The sequence below is a fragment of the Anarhichas minor genome, unplaced genomic scaffold (assembly GCF_050575085.1).
Source record: "Anarhichas minor isolate MPS153535 unplaced genomic scaffold, ASM5057508v1 ptg000012l, whole genome shotgun sequence".
NCBI classification, from domain to species: Eukaryota; Metazoa; Chordata; class Actinopteri; order Perciformes; family Anarhichadidae; genus Anarhichas; species Anarhichas minor.
This window is the reverse complement of record NW_027466458.1, coordinates 348,368-366,094: the sequence shown is the minus strand read 5'-3', so window position 1 is coordinate 366,094 and position 17,727 is coordinate 348,368. Positions and strand designations below refer to the sequence as shown.

Here is a 17,727-nt window from a genome sequence, read left to right as displayed (position 1 = left end):
CACACGAAAACGTTTTTTTATTTTGTTATTTTAAATTAATATTGTGGAGTTTTAATAAGTTTCATTCACGGTCAGATAGAGAGAGGGATTGAACAGAGAATTAATTGTGTTTGTTTGCAATGGCGGGCCGTGCATTTTATACCTGGACCTTCAGTGCGGTCCTACTACAGTTGAACCACCTCCTAATAACCTCATTATGACGCCACAGCTACGGTTATTATTTGTTTCTTGGGGTGTAATAATACACGTATTCGTATTAAACCGCTCGGTACGAGGCTTACGAAACGAACAATACGTTTAAATAATACTTGTGCATTTGGAAGATGCAGAAGCTTAAATTGTGGGAAATATAATGTTCTATCGGTGGAGCCACTGCGCTCAACCTGACAACCCACCCAACGTGCTGTCTGACACGCCCACAACGGAACAAAAACACTGTACTCAGCTGAGCCACGTGTGTTCTGGGACGCACACTAAATTAGCTTAACAGGAAAAGCAACAGCAGCACACACGCTGAAAACTCCCCGCAGCGTTTAGCTGTTCCCTACAGATTCAAACACAATCCCCATTTCTCCAGACCATAATTCTTGCTTTTTAAAATAAAACAAATACATGAATACGCGCATGACGGGATGCTTTGTCATTAACGGACAATGCATATTGTCAAAATTAACGTAATTAACACAATGACAAGAGCAAACTCACAAGAACCAGTCTCATATATTTATGGCACGAGCCATTCAAATATTATTCACAACAGAGGGAACAATATTCACCATGTCATAAAAACGACACCATAGACAAATGAACACAGCAGTAACGCTACTGCAGATGTAAAAAAACGGAAGCACTTCACTAACCAAAGCTGCTGTTCACTTAAAGATAAAGTATAGTATAGTATATATGAGTCAGGGCTGCTAGCTGTGGGGTTGGCCGACCCTTTCTTACGATGTCCAGTGGAAATGTCCTTCTCCAGAAAGGCGTTGCCAGTAAGTCCCAAGTCTGTTTCTCCTCCTCCTTCAGCCATTGAGTGTTACAAAAACAAAGCTACACCAAGCAAAACGCTAAAAATATCATGTCAATGTCATAACTTCTTACATATCTTTCCACTTGAACTCTCACTTACTGCTAAGTTCTGCTAGCTAGCTTTCAGCTTCACAACAGTGACGCTAGCCCACTGACCAATCACGGCGCACGTTATTGCTGAGCTGCACGTTAATGCTGACGTACTTGTAGGCCACCTAGACAGCTCTGACATGTCAAAGAATACGCCCAACATGTCAAACTAAAGATCTGATTGGTTGAAGACTATGACAATCAACAATATCGTCCCCATTTACTTAAACTGCAAAGGCTTCCTAGCGGGCCTCGGGCCTCTCTTCTTACCTAGAGACATAGGGGTGAAATGTGATTGGATAAAAGCTCTACTTAAAACAAGCTGCACTGGAAGCAGCGCTGCAGGCTGGAAGCAGAGCAACTGACGAAGACAGTAGCTGTGCAATGAGGAAATAAGCTAATGGGAAAAATAATTAGAATACATAAAGTGTATTTAGGAAAAATTATTAAATTATAAAATAGCTATAACTTTGTGATTCTGTTTAGGCCAGCAGAGAAGGCTTAGCTGGTCTTGACGGCCCACCACTGGTTGGTTGTAATTATACTGTATAATGATGTGCTTTTTTGGCTTCACACGGATTTACTGCCGCCGCCGTGCGAAGGCAACAAACCTGGAATTAGTTTTCACAATACAACAGAAATATTTGATTTCTCGTGTTGCATTCTAACAGAGCAGAATTTGGAAAAACTAAACAGGCAATAAATGCTTTGTTTTCAGTTGCTCGTTAGATGCATACAGAATACTACTTTCCCTTTAACTGATATATAACATATATATAATATGACACCTGCGAAGCCGCATATACCTCATCTATCATCATCGTTGCAAGTCCCGTCTCTATTGAACGTGATGTCAGTAGTGATTAATAAAGGACTGGTTTACATAGATAATAACTATAACCTTTGACACTTGCATCAGCATCTAACCTTCTGAACCAACACATCAGTTCCGATATGTAACTTGATCTTTCCCTTGCATGGAAAGCATTTCTTTGGTTTTTAACTAATAGATATCACCATGAAACTTCCCCAGTTGATTGCTTACATTAAGGCAATTCTTTTTTGTATTACACGTTCTCTGAATTTGTATGTTTAAATATACAAATGAGACATTGTCTTATCAAATATCGGTTGATTTGTATAATTTTCCACAACAGTGATCTGAACGTTGGATAAAGCCAGGTTCAGAATTGTTGTTTCATTGTGTTGACATATTAAAGTCAAAGGTTTTGACGGAGGGAATATTGGATGTCTCTTTGTATCACTCCATAAATCAGACAATACTGTCAACAGACGTCAATTTTCACCATCTTTTTAGTAATAAAATGTTGTATAAATCAGGCTTTGATTTATATATGAACAAAGCCCTCTGTAAAAACCTTCGGAATATAGATAGGAATGAAACTGGAAAGAGTGTTGTATGTAATTGGTACTGAAGGGGAGATTTCTGGTTCAGAGTCTTGAGAATATACTCATTTTAAATGTGTATTGTAACATTACAGACATTTTGAGACTACAAAAAGTAACTAATAGATTTCAACATGAAACTTCCCCAGTTGATTACTTACATTAAGACAAATATTCTTTATTATTTTATTTTTATTTATAATTATTTTCCTGAAATGTTATATACAAATGAAGAATTATCTAATGCTAGCTTTTGATACATTTAGGAGAAATCTACAGACACAAACAAGACAAAGTACTGAAATGAATACCTAAATGTGTATTTTGGATGTTTTCTCTCCACTAGTCTGAAAGAAGACATCCTTAATTGTCTCTTCTTGGGAGTTCCTGGTGGCCTAGTGGTTTGGACGCATACCGTATAATTGCAGCATCCTCAGTTTGAATCTAGTTGTGTCCCTTTGCTTCAATCTCTCTTTTTGTCTTTCCTGTGTCCAGATGCCAGACAGCTGCCAGATGTAGCCCTAACAGGAAAGTGCACCAGGGAGTGTGATGAGTTCGGCCACTCTGACACCTGTTGGATGCCCGTCCACCCTTCGCCTCGCCAGCGCCACGGCAGCGACCCCCCACGGCTCTCCACCTTCGCCCCCGGTGACGACAATAACAACCTCCACGGCAACGACCACGAAAGCGACAGCGAGAGCGCCGGCAGCGCGGGGAGCTCGGAGCCCGGGGTGGTCGGCGGCGGAGAAGGTCAGAGGTTACCCTTGGCCAACGGGGATCCTCTCGGCACCCTGGGGGACGGAGACCGCAACAGGAACATGGGCGACCACAACCGCAACCTCCTGAACCGCAAGATGACCTCGGCGTCCTACGACACGTTCAGCAGCGCAGGCTTCGGGAGGCGCCAGCAAGACGAGGAAGGAGGAGAAGGCCAGAACCCGGCCGAGGTCATACCTCTGACGCGCACCGGAGGGGACTACAAGACCACGTCCTGCCTCACGCTGTCACGCCGAGAGGTCTACCTGTGACGGCTAGGCGATTGAAGCGATCACTCCCTTTTCTGAAAGAAAAAACAAAACAGGGAGGGTTAAGACTTTACTGTCATCAGTTTGGAAGGCCTTTTAAACCCGCGAAGATGTGAAAATGTCGGGAAAAGATGTTTTCCAAAAGCTGTACATCAAATTGGATTTTGGATTCTGACTACTATTTATAGGCACCTAAACTTAAGCAAGCGATGAATCAACTCTTCGGAGAGCTCTAACCAGGAGTACTTTCTAAAAAAAAAAAAAAAACATTTTTTAACTACTATTGAAAGTTGCCCGCAGGCGATGATCCCATTACGTCCTTGTGGGGGAGGACGACTTCATCTCTTCTTCTTTTTACCTGAATCCAGTGCATGCCTGTCCCTCTGCCACACAGGGGGTCTGTGTGAAGAAGAGAGAGGATGAGACTGAGTGAATCCTGATGCTATAAATGTCTCGGTGCATGTGGAAAACTTTCACCGGGGCTCCAGTGGGCAAGATTTGGACTCAACTGGCGAACCATCTTGCTGAAAAAAAACCACCGAGGTCTTATGTCAAAAACGAAGGAGATGATGAAGGAGAAGTATCGGGTCTTTGATTGAGTTCCGTGGATCTAATCCAAACCAAGCAAAAGTTCTAATGACTAAACACAACGCGGGGGGGATATTAACCAATCAAACTGCTGATCCCCGCGAGAATCTCAACGAGTCATCAACAAAGTAGTAAGAGTATGGCGACTGTACAGCTACACGGTAATGAGAAGAAAAAAAAGTGCTGATCTCTAAAATCAGGTATCTTTAAAAACATTCAAAACAAACTGCAACGACGTGAAAAGACTTTCTTTTTTTCTTGCAGTAATCAAATGTAACCACTGAAAACACAAGGTGCTCATAGAGCGTCAGTAGTGCCACTGAGTTCCGGCGTGTGTGAAAATACGTGTGCTATCATTTTTGACTCCACACCCAGTCTGTATGTATATGTATGTATATATCGTACGTGTGTATTTGATAAGACGGCAGGTTTGTACTCTCTCTGCTGCTGTCCACCGTTTCCACGGGGGACTGAGGACGCCTGCCGCGTCCCTACAGGGTTCCCGTATCACAAATGTTCTTTCAAACGCACATGCACACACGAATAGACACACGCACACACTTAACACACACACACACACACACACACACACACACACACACACATCTGAGCATGTAAACACAAAGTGGTACGGTTGCATTTACAGAATGTGAACATGCATAGAGCCACAGTTTATGACATGATCTGGTGGCAGTGTATCATAAATTATATAATAACTTGCATTAACTTTCATACAGGAAACATTAAGCACACACAGTATTAAAACATACATAGAGACACAAACCCATATTACGATGTGCGCAAGTCATACGCACTATGTGTGTATGTGCTCTTAATCATACTTTTTTAACATATTGCCTCTCATTGAACTAGCTGTAGCATTTTGCCTGCTCCTCCCTGCCCCCCCACCCCTTCAGACAGTATTTAAACATGAAATGTATTTAAATAATTACTCATCTCTCTGACTGACGTGCTGGGCGACATTAAAAGGGAATTTCAGACATGTCATCTACTGTATGTAACGATAGACAATGCAGGAACATGAGATGTTCTGCATACTGTAAGTAGGACTCATAGAAAAACCAAATTTCTGTAAGGAAAAAAAAAAGGACTCTGCATGAACGAAAGAAATGCTGACTTTGTTTCTCTTTTTTTTAAACCACGCGCCTTTTTTGGATACCACGCCTATTTGGATACATCCGTATTACGTGTGTGTGTGTGTGCGTGTGTGTGCGTGTGTGTGCGCGCTCACGTGGGGGAAGTGGAGATAATGATGGCGGCGAGGGAGTTAGCTTCAGTGGATTAAACTGTTCCCACTCGGTCGTGGAGCGAGTTTGGTGGTAACCTTTCTCTCAGTCTCCATGAACAAAAGAAAACACAACGCAGTGGGAGCTGCGGAGATCCGCTGCACCCCTTTTTCACCACACAGTGCCGACACGAACTCGCCCACGCCAATCTGCACAGATAACAGAACTTGCCCTTCACAGCAGCTACCGCACGAATCCAGACACACACTCTCTCCGCTGCGCCGGGGCCGAAAGAGCGTCTGTGGATTGAGGCCGGCGCATCTTAATTCCCATCATCAGTGTGTGGTTCTGTGGTGCGATAGGGATAATAGGGTTAGGTCGTCCCTGCGGTCTTAATGAGTTCCCTTTCTCCTCTCCTCTCCTTTCCTTGATCTGCGCTGATCTCATTAACGTCTGGATCGGTGAATGTAACACCGCTGGAAATTGCCAGTAAAGCGTGTCTTCTTCATTTTTTTTTTCTGGTTGTTTCGGATCCGATGAGGCGGAGGAGACGCGCTCGTTAAGGACGTGCTGCGGTTTAAGCTGGTGGATCCTTGTAGAGCGTGTAGTTAGTCAGACAGGAGAGCAACACTCAGGTAAGATGTGTAACTACACTGTTCACTCAACGGTTGGAAAGTAGTGAGTCCTGTATATTACTTTTACAACCGGCGTCGTCCTGAGAGGTGGGTGTGCTCCTTGCGCGTGGTTACATGTTGTATATCTGTATATACCTTCAACTTGACAACTATGTGACCGACTCCCTTTAGCTCGTTTTAGGCCACTGATGTACTTACTCCCTAAGCCTTCATTACCCCCAAATCCCCAACACGGCTGTTTACTGAGCTCTGCTGTTGATGGACTGTGAGGATGTAAATAACTCAACGCATGGAGTTAATCTGTTCGTGGACGGTTCAAGTTGGGAAAAAAAGGGATTGGTGAAAACAATCATCCTGCGGGGCTCGTACACTGAAAGAAGGAAGGACACGTGCTCTTTCTCTGCGAGAAAGAGTTGGGACGAGTGTGTGTACTATTCAAAGAACTGAATGTCCAGCTTGTGAGTTTTGGAAAGAGACTCTTGACTCAGCCCTGCTTTCTCCTCGATTTCTTCAAACTGCCTGTTTTATGGCAGTTCTATTGCGGCACCTTTCAAACCCTCCCATCACCGGTTTGAGGGAACTTGAGCTGTACATGAATCGGTGTGGGTGTGTACCTGTTTTTCTTTCATTTTTTATACTGCACGTTTAAACATGAATATCTTTCAGTCTACCGCAAAACAGAGAGGGGAGACGGACAGAGAAGAGCGTGATGTCTGAGAACTATCACCCACTAATCGAGACATTTTTAAAAACAGACACTCCAGCGCACATCATGTCCCCGTCATCCCCCTTGTGCTGTTACTCTTATAGCCATGTACAGATAAAACTACACTGTAGAACAGACAACTGGAACCCATAACAGACAATGGCATGCCTAAGGTCTTCAAATCTGCACTTGAGAAAAAAAAGAGACAAAAAAAACCAACAACTGTTATTTTTATTTTCCTCTACTTTGTTTTTCTTTTCTTATGGGGCTGGCTCTGTTTTTTGCTGCTCCCTTCCTGTAATTACGTAATGAACTAATTGCATTTGCTATGACGAGGAAGAGGAGGAGCTGTCGAAGAATGGTTTGGTATGAAGATGAATCATGTAAAAGTTTGACTTTGACATTAAAAACTTCAAACACTCGTGTTTGTTAACTTTTGTTAGATTGTTTCACGCAGTAACAAGGAAATAAAAAATAGATAAAGAAATAGTAACAATGAGATAAACAATAGTAACTAAGAGATAAACAACAGTAACAATGAGATAAACAACAGTAACTAAGAGATAAACAACAGTAACAATGAGATAAACAATAGTAACAATGAGATGAACAATAGAAACTCAGAGATAAACAACAGTAACTAAGATGAACAATAGTAACAATGAGATGAACAATAGTAACTAAGAGATAAACAACAGTAACTAAGAGATGAACAATAGTAACAATAAGATGAACAATAGTAACTAAGAGATGAACAATAGTAACAATGAGATGAACAATAGTAACTAAGAGATAAACAATAGTAACTAAGAGATAAACAATAGTAACTAAGAGATAAACAATAGTAACTAAGAGATAAACAATAGTAACTAAGAGATAAACAATAGTAACAATGAGATCAACAACAGTAACAATGAGATAAACAACACAATGAGATGAACAATAGATAGAATAAATAACAGTTCCAAACTAAATATTTGCCTCAAGAATATCACTTTGAGACAACCAGCTATTGGTAGCGACTTCACACACATGGGGACACTTTAAGACAAAAACTGTGAAAAAAATATTTTTGGTTACCACTTTGTAATAAGATGACTTTTACAAAGGGTTTATAAGCTGTAATGGATGGTTAATAAACATTCAAACAAACGAATATGATATAGAACAGTTATAAGCCCTTAACAGACATTATGATAATGTTGGGGCAAAAACCAAGCAAAAATTATTAAACTTTACAATATTGACAATAAGTGGGTTTCTGAGCCGTTATCAAAACTCGCAATCCAATCGCCGAAAACATAATTTCTTGCAGAAATCTTTAGACGTCGACGTTTTTGATAGCAAATCACAGCATGGATTTTTCTATGGTGTTCCTCAAGGTCTTGGTGTCCTAAGTGGTATTTTGGATGGATTTTTGATCATTTTGATCAACTCGAGTTGAGTTGAAGTAAAATTAAACACCAAATCTGTGTAACAAATGGAATCAACCCAAAATTCCCTGCAACCTCGTATCAGACATACGTTAGCATGGGAATAGCCATCATATGCTTTCGTCATAATGTTCCTTTTACACTTTCACAATTCATTTTAATTCCTTTTCATTTCTGATTTATGACTAGAATAACTTGACACACACTGCTGAGCCGTAACTCAAATGAATCTTCAGGTTCCCAGCTTTCAGCTGATGTATAACACTTCCATGTGGCATGTACTGTTGACCTGGTATCTCCCCCTAAAGATCCCCCCCCCCCCCCTTGTGACCTTTTATTCACTCCTTGTTAATATTTACAACCTAAATGCCTTATTAGAAAATAAGGCAAACAATCTCTATTCATTGATTGCAGATGTTCAAACTCGCACTACCATGACAACTGTGCAAACTCCATCTGCTGATGATGACCATGCGATACAGTGGAAAACTCTAGAACAAGCGACTTAGTGGACATTGAGTTGAGATTGTAATAACATCTTCAGTTTCCAAGGTCAAGAATGAACTGCGAAGTTCAATGTTTAAACGCTTTTCATGCCCAACCAACAGCACCAAAATCCTCCCATTTAGCAGAATGATACCTCGATACAAATATTATTTTAATGTGTAATGTCAATTTGCACCTGGCTGACACGCGTGCTGACTACAATATATTTTTAAGATATCACTCAAATGTGGCACAATCCTTGAAAGGTGAATTTTCTGAACTGAATCCCGCTGCAGGAAAACTTTATCAAATGTAGAGGGCAATTTGGAATTAAACTTATCAGAAAACGCTTCAGAGGTGTTAACTGCTGCAAAGATTAGTGTGAAGGACTCGAAATGTCAAGAGACAACACCTCTTGTCCAGTGTGCAACGCTGACACCATGTGGTCATGGATCAGTACTACTCTAGTTTTCTGATCCTTCTGTAACATGTTATGTATGAGCTGATGTCCTTTGTTTCCAATTCATTTTGGTCAAAGTGAAGAATAGAACTAGAGAAGAGCAAGAAATCAGTTTCTAAATATACTCATCCAGTACTGAAGAGCTATAAATATGTTTCTTTGCATGTTCAGTCCAACGCCATGTCTTCTGAGAAGACAGCTGCCACTTTACTTTATAGCAATCTGGAAAATAATCATTTCTGAGGAGAAGGCTCTTTATATTTTACAATTAATGTCATGTCAGATGGATGATACATTCACTTTAGGTGTCATTTAGAAGTGTAAATCGGAGAGAAAGTGAAGTGCCAGGACATTGTTTCTTCTGTCTGTCTGTTCAGTCGGTTTGCCGGTGAACCAGGGGCGGAGTCTAGTCCACTAGCCCTAATTGTTGATGTGTGACACCTGCTCTGACTACCTGAGTTTAAAAGCACTCTTTATTTGCACAGCTTTGTTTGCTCTTTGTTTTCTTTTGGTTGTTTATTTAATTCAAAGTTTGGTTGATTCAGTTCATCTTCCTGCTTCATGTTGCTTCCCTTGAGCCAGGGTTGGATGTTATAACATTATGCATCAACCAGTGTTGTAGTCAAGACTGAACTGAGACCAAGTCAAGACCAGGACCAGAGTGTCTCGAGACCGACACAAAACCAATACTTTGAAGGGTTGAGAGCGAGTCATGACTCAAGACCAGAATGTATCAAGACCAAGACCAGACCAGTGCGAGTCCTGCACTGCATGACACACATCCGATCAAATATTGAACATGCAAACCATAGTCACTCCTCATATTGATCTGAAATCACCCACCGAAAACAAATGAGGATTCCTCTGTATTCACTTCTTTTATTGCCACATATATTTTATTGCCATATATATACACACACATACAGAATGTGTGTATGTATGTAAAGTGTACCATGAGAATTTGTTTGATAAAATAATCAAAAGACTTGGCAAAAGGGAATCTTATTTGGGAATTTTCCTTTTTTTTCCTATAAGCAGTCACATAAATTATGTTAACAAATGAATCACACAATGCCAAGGCAATTTAATGATATCCCCGCAGTTGACCAGTCAGGACCGGTCTGGGGAAAATATTCAGTCGTCTTTGTCTGCGAGTCTGGAGACCACTTTTTGAAAGTCTTGGTCTCTTGGTCAAGAGGAATCTTGAGGACTACAACACTGGCACCAACCATACAGGGAAAATATGATGATTTGAAAGGCTAATAAGCACGGGAATCATTCACTCCATGTACATCAAAACCAAACATATTTTAATGCTCAATTATCTTCAACCAAATGTTTTCCATCTTAACAGGCCAGGGAGTTGGTCTGCACTTTGTTCTAGTCCACATGCCCATCACTTAATGCAGATCCACGGACGCCCACTAATTACATCTTTCTAACAATTCCAACTTAATATTCATATCGCAGGTTGAATGAATTCTATTGTTTGAGGGAAACTTGTTGAATTGTGGGTTTTTTTCAGGGTAATGGGGTTTAGTTTAAATGCCAAATCATGGCTTCCTGGGTCATATCATTTTGTCTCCTCATTATCTGCAATTAGTATAACCACTTCAATTAACATGCCAGCATGTGTCACGTCCAATAAAAGTGCTTTCAACTAAAAGAATGATGAATTACTGACCACAGTTTTAGGTCTTCGGGAAAGAACAGGTCAGACCGTCCCCAAAGGGCCGACTGTTCTGCAGCCTGCAATAAAGTCATAAAAACACACATAAAAGACAAATCATTAAACCACACAATAAAAGGTATTAGCAACCTTTTTGTGGCATCAAAAGCATCAGGTATCGTATCAATCAACCTCGTCATAAGTCATCTCTTATAAGTGCCGACCGTAAAAGGCTTTGTAAATAAATCACGCCGTTTCACCGGATAAATGGACAAGGAGTTGTCTGCGCTGCAAAAAAAAGGATGTTGGTTACTTTGAACTCTTAATTAAATGCCGGGGAAAGACCCAGTGGATGTGCATTTTATGGATTTCATAAAGATGTAGAGGAAAATGTTACGAGGCAGGCGCCTGGGGAGGTAAACCGCAGAATGTCAACCTCTTCACACACTGTCCAGTATATCAAATGGTCTTTGGAGTTGTCAGATGCTTTCAGGGGCTTAAGCAAACTCCTTTTTCTGAGTGAAAGTGAGCTGAAGTGAATTGCCTTCACATGCAGACAGAGAGAGAGAGAGAGAGAGAGAGAGAGAGAGAGAGAGAGAGAGAGAAAGAGGACTCATGGCTTCAAAGTGAAAAGATATAATCGTATAATACGTTGAAATGTTTTCTGATGTCCAGTCAGTTAACATCTATAGCAGTGCGCTGCAAGCCTCCCAACACCAAAGAAACATCCAGCATCAATAGGGCTGAGCGTAAAGCCTCGCAGATGTGATAAATTGTGTCGGTGGTGATGTTCCTCTGTTGAGGAAAGCCTCGCAGCCTTGCTGGAAACATTCTCTCTCCCTGATACGCAGGGAGAGGCTGATTTGATCCTTCCCGTGTTCCTCCGTAGGCTGTCGTTTATGTCTCTTCATCTTTTCATGGTCACATCAGCTCCAACTCATCAAAGCTGGGCCATCAGTGGGCGAAATAGCAGGAGATAACTTGTATACAGCATGATGGAAAATGAAAGCATGGGATGAGAGACGATGTGAAATTTGGATTTCCTCACTGTAAACTGACAGGAGCTAATGGAACCAGTCCAGCTAAATGCCGATGTAATGGTCCTGGGGTTTTGGGACATCAAAACCTTGATGCTCATAAGTCACTTTATCCAAATATTAGATTTCCAGAATCACAAATTCTTACCACGATGAGGGTGTCAGACCAGTTTAGTGTAAAGGTGTCATTGTTCAATGTGAATTTGGAATTTATACTTAGCAAAAAAAGAGAAACTAGAATTCCAATTAGAAGGAGTTTGTCCATTTGACTGTTTCCCCCCTTGCTCTCCAGCTCTGTGTCATGTATTTGTATTCTTATTTTTTCCCGTAGTGTCAAAGTTGTGGCGTCTCTGTCTTCTCTGTCCTCATAGATGACCCTGAGAACGTGGTCCTCTGAAAGTAATAACGACTTGTATAGTGTGTGTGTGTGTGTGTGTGCGTGCGTGTGTGCGTGTGTGCAGGCGTGCGTGCGCGCGCGCGTGCGTGGGTGGGTGCGTGTAGCTGACCTGCAGGCACTGATGTGTGATTTGCTGTTTCAAGTGATTGCAGAGGTGAGTCTCATCTGCTGATTGGCAGATAGTTGAAAGCCTCTGGCTTCTGAAAGCCCAGAGACAAATACCCTTCTGTGGCTCCACTCTCTTGTTGTTTCTCTCAATGAGTGCACAGCTACTCAGCTGTTGTGTGGTTACTAATTGAGGACGGTTTGTGGCTTGTGTATAGATAAGTGATTGCTTCATGCTGCACTTGTGACAGTAGGGATTCGTGGGTAGGTATTAACCAGCTCAAGGCTATAATTGTGTAACTTGTAACCATTTTTTCAATTCGTTTTTTTTGGAAGGGGCGGGGTATTTGAGGAATTTTGTCACTAAGTGAGATTGTTTGCTTTTGGCATAATTCAACTCTGAAGATAAACTGCTCCTTGAAACCTCGATAAAAATTCGTCATCCTTGAGAGGATTGGGTCAGGTTCACCGAGGTCGGGGCAAAGACGGCTGTCAATTTTGTAAACGTGTCATGCATCTACTAAAAAGCCTGCGTCATGAACAGGCTTGACCTTTCAACAAAGCTCAACGTGGACACCAACTGGACTAAAAGGAGTGTCACAGCCTGGATATCATGCAGCGTGTGGTAGAGGTTCCCCAGCTGAAAAGTATTTGTTAGCCTCAGCTAAAACAATTACTGCAAAGTGTACCAGGGAAAGAGAGTTGATGAAGTATAATCATTCACTAATTAAAACACTTAATCTTTGTAGAACGAATGACGTTTTGACAAAGAAAACTTAACGAACAGGACATCAATCTGCAGTGCAACACTTAGAAGATAACATAATATTAGTACTAACAGCACTATGATACCTAAGAGCTAATTGTAACCAACTTCAATCTTGCCTTTAGAATTATTATCCATTAAACATTGCATTTCATCACTCAAATGAACCAGAACTGTCCTGTTGACGCTGAAAGATTAATGTTATATTTCCTGACAACCTTATTCTTACTTTTTGTTTGGATCTTACTCACAATGTGGCTGCATTCAGAAGAGAAATCCAACACATTTTCTGTTTATTGTAACGTGGATGCGAGTCAGATATTCGCAGCAGTGACCCCGAGGGACCTTCGGTGGTAGAAGAACAACACAGCTGGCTCAGTAATTCTCCTCTGTTATTTATTTCCCAAACATCAGCCCGTTCCTTTCGAGGCACGGGAAGTCTCCGGACTGCTATGGCACCTGTTCAGACTTCTGTGCATCGTGAACACAAACATACTCTTGTTTTCCATTTCTGTGTGATTTTATGACTCGCAACAGGAAAAAAAACAACATAAAAACTTGCATCATTTCAGTCTCACAAGCTCTATATTTTATCCCTTTGGTTTGCTCCCGGAGCAGATGGCAGCGGCAGAATGTAGGTCTCCGTTTGGTCTCTGTGAAGGTGATGAAGTCTGGAATCAGTTCATCTGGAGAAGAAGCCAGCCTTTTCACGTATACAGCCTGCACGTCATGAATCAAAGCTAGTAGACTTCCCTGGGAAGATCACATAGCTGCAGAAATGTCAAGCTGCTGTGTGTACTCCTTAACATTTTTCCGTGTTTACAGAACTCCCCGATCTGCTGCACACAACTTGATTTAAAATTCTCTTATATTGGAGACATTATTCATGATCATGCAGAACGGGAGACCCTGCACTGCATCTCAGGAATACGCTAGAAGCTGGGGACATTGTTTAATGTATTAAGCATTAAAGGTGGGTTAGAAATGAGACATCTTATCATACACGCTGTCACTGAAGCCGTTTTTCTAGCTGTTCTTCAACATAAACACAGAGGAGAGCAGGAAACAGTTTATGAAAGAGAGCATTTTGGTGTGATACTTATATTAATATTTATGCAACTGCTCCACAAGGACTACACATTTTAAAAGAAAACACCCAGTTTTGAACAAACCCGTCTACCGAGGAGTTTTCCTTTGAGAAAACACTTCAAAAACAAAGTGCTGCCAATCTCTGCCAGCTGAAACGTGAAAATGAAGTGAAGTAAATTAGCCGTTATTGTCGGGGACCGTAATAAAGGAAAACGTTCCTCTGGGACCGCAGATGGGTGCGGATACACTACAGATGCAGCATAATTAATTGTGAGACATCGAAGCTGGCATCCACAGTATATAAAAGGACGAAAAGTTTTGTGATATAATCTTGTTATCTAGTTGTTGTTGTTGTTGTTGTTATTTGCCAGTGGAATTTTGATACAGTATGAGTGAAGGTCATGTTATGAACGTTTAGTCAAAGGAACAGTTTGACGGTGTTACCGGCTCAGAATGACGCACTCGGTCCAGACTGGTGCAACACTAAACCTATCTTTGACCGTAGCGAGCATCGCTGTTCATTTCACCACCAGGTATTCACTGCAGACGCTCTGCTGTCACTCTCTTAAGGGAGCTGCAATAACCTCAATTTACAGGTCGCCTCTTAACTTCTCAGAACACTTCATGTTAAACACCGAGTACACTATAGTCTACTAACACGCATTGACATGTGTACAATGCACCTAAACTAAATGACAGCCGTAAACATATTTCCACTCCTGTATGAGTAAAACAATCCTCTTATTTAGACTTTACTGATTGCAAAATCTTGTATTATCCCTTTAACTGCAGTAGAATGCATAGAAATAACCCCACAGGAGCTGCTGGGGTTGTTTTACGTTGAGTAAACATTTTACCAGGCTCTAACTGACCATTTATGATGCCATTATCACTTTTAAGTCTTTCAATTGCTTATACTAATTGCTAACACAAATTACATTATGCTAATCACCAATGCTTCTATAAGCCCTATTATAAAATACACTTAATAGTTTCTGTCATTGGCTCAAAATATCACAATAAAACTGCAGAAGGTCTCTACATTTTAGAGCAAACATAATTGACAGTGGCAATTCTGGGACAGTGGGGGCCAATGCCCCTGTAATATTAAGCCTGGACCCCCCTCTGTCCGCCCCTATAACTGCAGCAAATATTTTCCTGCATTTTTAACCAGAGAGAGGAAATTGTAATTATTTATACAGGGTGGTATTCACCCATTCACACACACGTTCATACACAGAGGTGTCTGGTGGCACCTGTTCCTCAGGAGCGATAACTATTCACAGTTTGTCCAGCCATCTCTAGAAGTGTTGAACAGAGGGTCAGACTGACTGACTTTGTCAACCTTGAGCGAGTGAAAGGCTTTACTTTCTGCACGGACTGTCGCACAGACGTGAGCCCACCTGGAATCGTGGCAAGGAAATATTTGGATCTTCTTTTTTTTTTTTCGTGGAAGTTTTTCCTTGCGGCAAACCGACATTCTCAAAGCTCCTCAAAGGTCTTCGTATATTCTCCGCCCATCCGTGTCCGCGTAGTTAGAGAAGGTTGGATGTGCACCGACAGGCGAAAAAACCTGCTGCACAGAACCTCCACAAAGGTGTACTGTCTCGTGGTGTGACGTCACTTTTGCAGGTGCGGACATAAATCAGGCTCCACCGAGGCTTCAGGCTTCATCTTTTAATGTGTTGATTATATCGTCTGCACTGAGGTTCTGTCTCGACCCTTCACACATACAAAGCAAGCAGGGAAAGAAGTTTTAAAAAAGAACAATTTGCTGAGCTGACAAAAAGTCAAATGAGTGTAATCAAGTTAATGTGAAAAAGTGTCGCACTAAATTTAAAATTATAATTTTCCAACATGAGCTTTGTAATGACTTTCTGTTTCAACATGGCCGATCGTATATCATTAAACTTATCCAATTTAATAATTCACCTGGTGCCTCTCCTGTCCTTGTGCTGCTCATTTATTTCCCCAACAACTCACAAAAGAATTCCACTGAAGTATTCTTCAATTAAATTTGTCAGAACGGATTTCTGAAATGAGGCTTTGTCTCATTGCCACAAAGCTTTTATCATGTTATGACAGAGCTGATTATTTGAAGATCACTTTAGTTGCCAGAACATCAGTTTAATTACTCTGTTATTCTATTTCACAATTTGTCTGTCCTCTCTTTTCTTTCACCACCTTTCCCATCCCCTCTCCTCTAAATGTATTGCTTCAAAGCTTTCATAATATCATTACAGCCAATATTTAATCCTGATCCATGAAAAATGTTCATTTCATACACAATGTAATATTTGCTCCTGATAACAGATTTCAGTTTTTTTGTCAATTGTGTGCTCCTTAACTCCATTTCAACTTTAAACTATGCATTTTTTCCTCCTTCTAATATGTGTTGGGTGTTATTTTTTTGTGTAAATCAACCCACTCTGACATGAATTAAAACCTTCAGGGAGCCTTCAACTGAAACGACATCTAATGTGTAGGTTTGGATAAAAGAATCACCCTTTTATCCTTGTTGTCACCACAAACTTTTCAATTCTTGAACACATTTCACCTTCCTGGGGATTAATCAGATGCAATACACGGTTGCCGGGCATCCTGTGGTCCGTCACGGTTCTGTCGGACTCTTCTGTTGAACGGCTCAGCGTTTTCAGTTCTGTTGGTTTGACTGTGATGGAGACTTATGTTGTGTCCATGGCGGCGCGTTCTGTTTTAGGGCTAAACACTCAGCGATACACTGAGTGTCCTTCTGTTTTTGTACTTCAGTGTCCTGTGCTTGCTCTGTGTGTTCCTGTAGAACGTCTTCCCTTGCACACCTGTTTAGTGTCCAGTCTTTTCAGCCCTGCCTTTTTGTCCTGCCAGTTCTCGTTGTCTCGTCACCCAATCCCGGTGTCTCCCTTCCTCTTCTAGCTCCCTTCCCTCTCCAGCTGTGCCCCATCTCGTGATTAGCTCCTTGTGTATTTATACTTGTCTCGCCTTTCAGTTCTTTGTCAGTTTGTTTGAGACCAGTTCAAGTGTTGAATGTGTTCTGATTTTCTTTGTTTCCCAGTGTTTCTACATTGTATTCCTGGTTGGAAATTAGATAATGATTTAGTTCCTGCCTGTTGCGGTCTCATGTGTTCAAATGTGACATGGTCACAATAACCCCCAAAAATCCCCTGACTACACGTCTACCATGACAAATGATTATGAAGAGAACTGTATCATCATCTATATCGTATGTAAAAGTTTAAGGGTATTTTTTTCCAGGATGCAAATCACATTTTTAAGACATTTTAACATTCCCATTCCCTGTCACTGATGCTAAAATATAATCTAATACCACAAATTTAACAGAACACAGGTTCTATATTGGAGTATAATTAACTATATTCGTCCTAATTTGAGGTTCTGATCACGTGATTGCATCTCACTTGGCCGGCTGTGTGTTGAATCCATATTGTCCTAACTTAAGAGTTTGCAAATTCAGCCTGACAATCCAAAACAAACCTGTGACACACGTAATATCACTCATGTTAAGTCGGTATTAAACTCTCAGACATGTTTGTTTTACCACCA

At 41.1% G+C, this 17,727-nt stretch overlaps 1 protein-coding gene across 1 annotated transcript in view; it reads left to right on the top strand.

The window, feature by feature from the left end:
• The window catches only part of pcdh7a (protocadherin 7a), a 37,287-nt gene extending 33,736 nt beyond the window's left edge, over positions 1-3,551 (top strand). The window contains exons 6-7 of the mRNA XM_076090828.1: positions 3,019-3,178; positions 3,269-3,551. Coding sequence (XP_075946943.1) covers positions 3,019-3,178; positions 3,269-3,551 — 443 coding nt within the window. The remainder of the gene's footprint in view (positions 1-3,018; positions 3,179-3,268) is intronic.
• Positions 3,552-17,727: the final 14,176 nt, after the last annotated feature.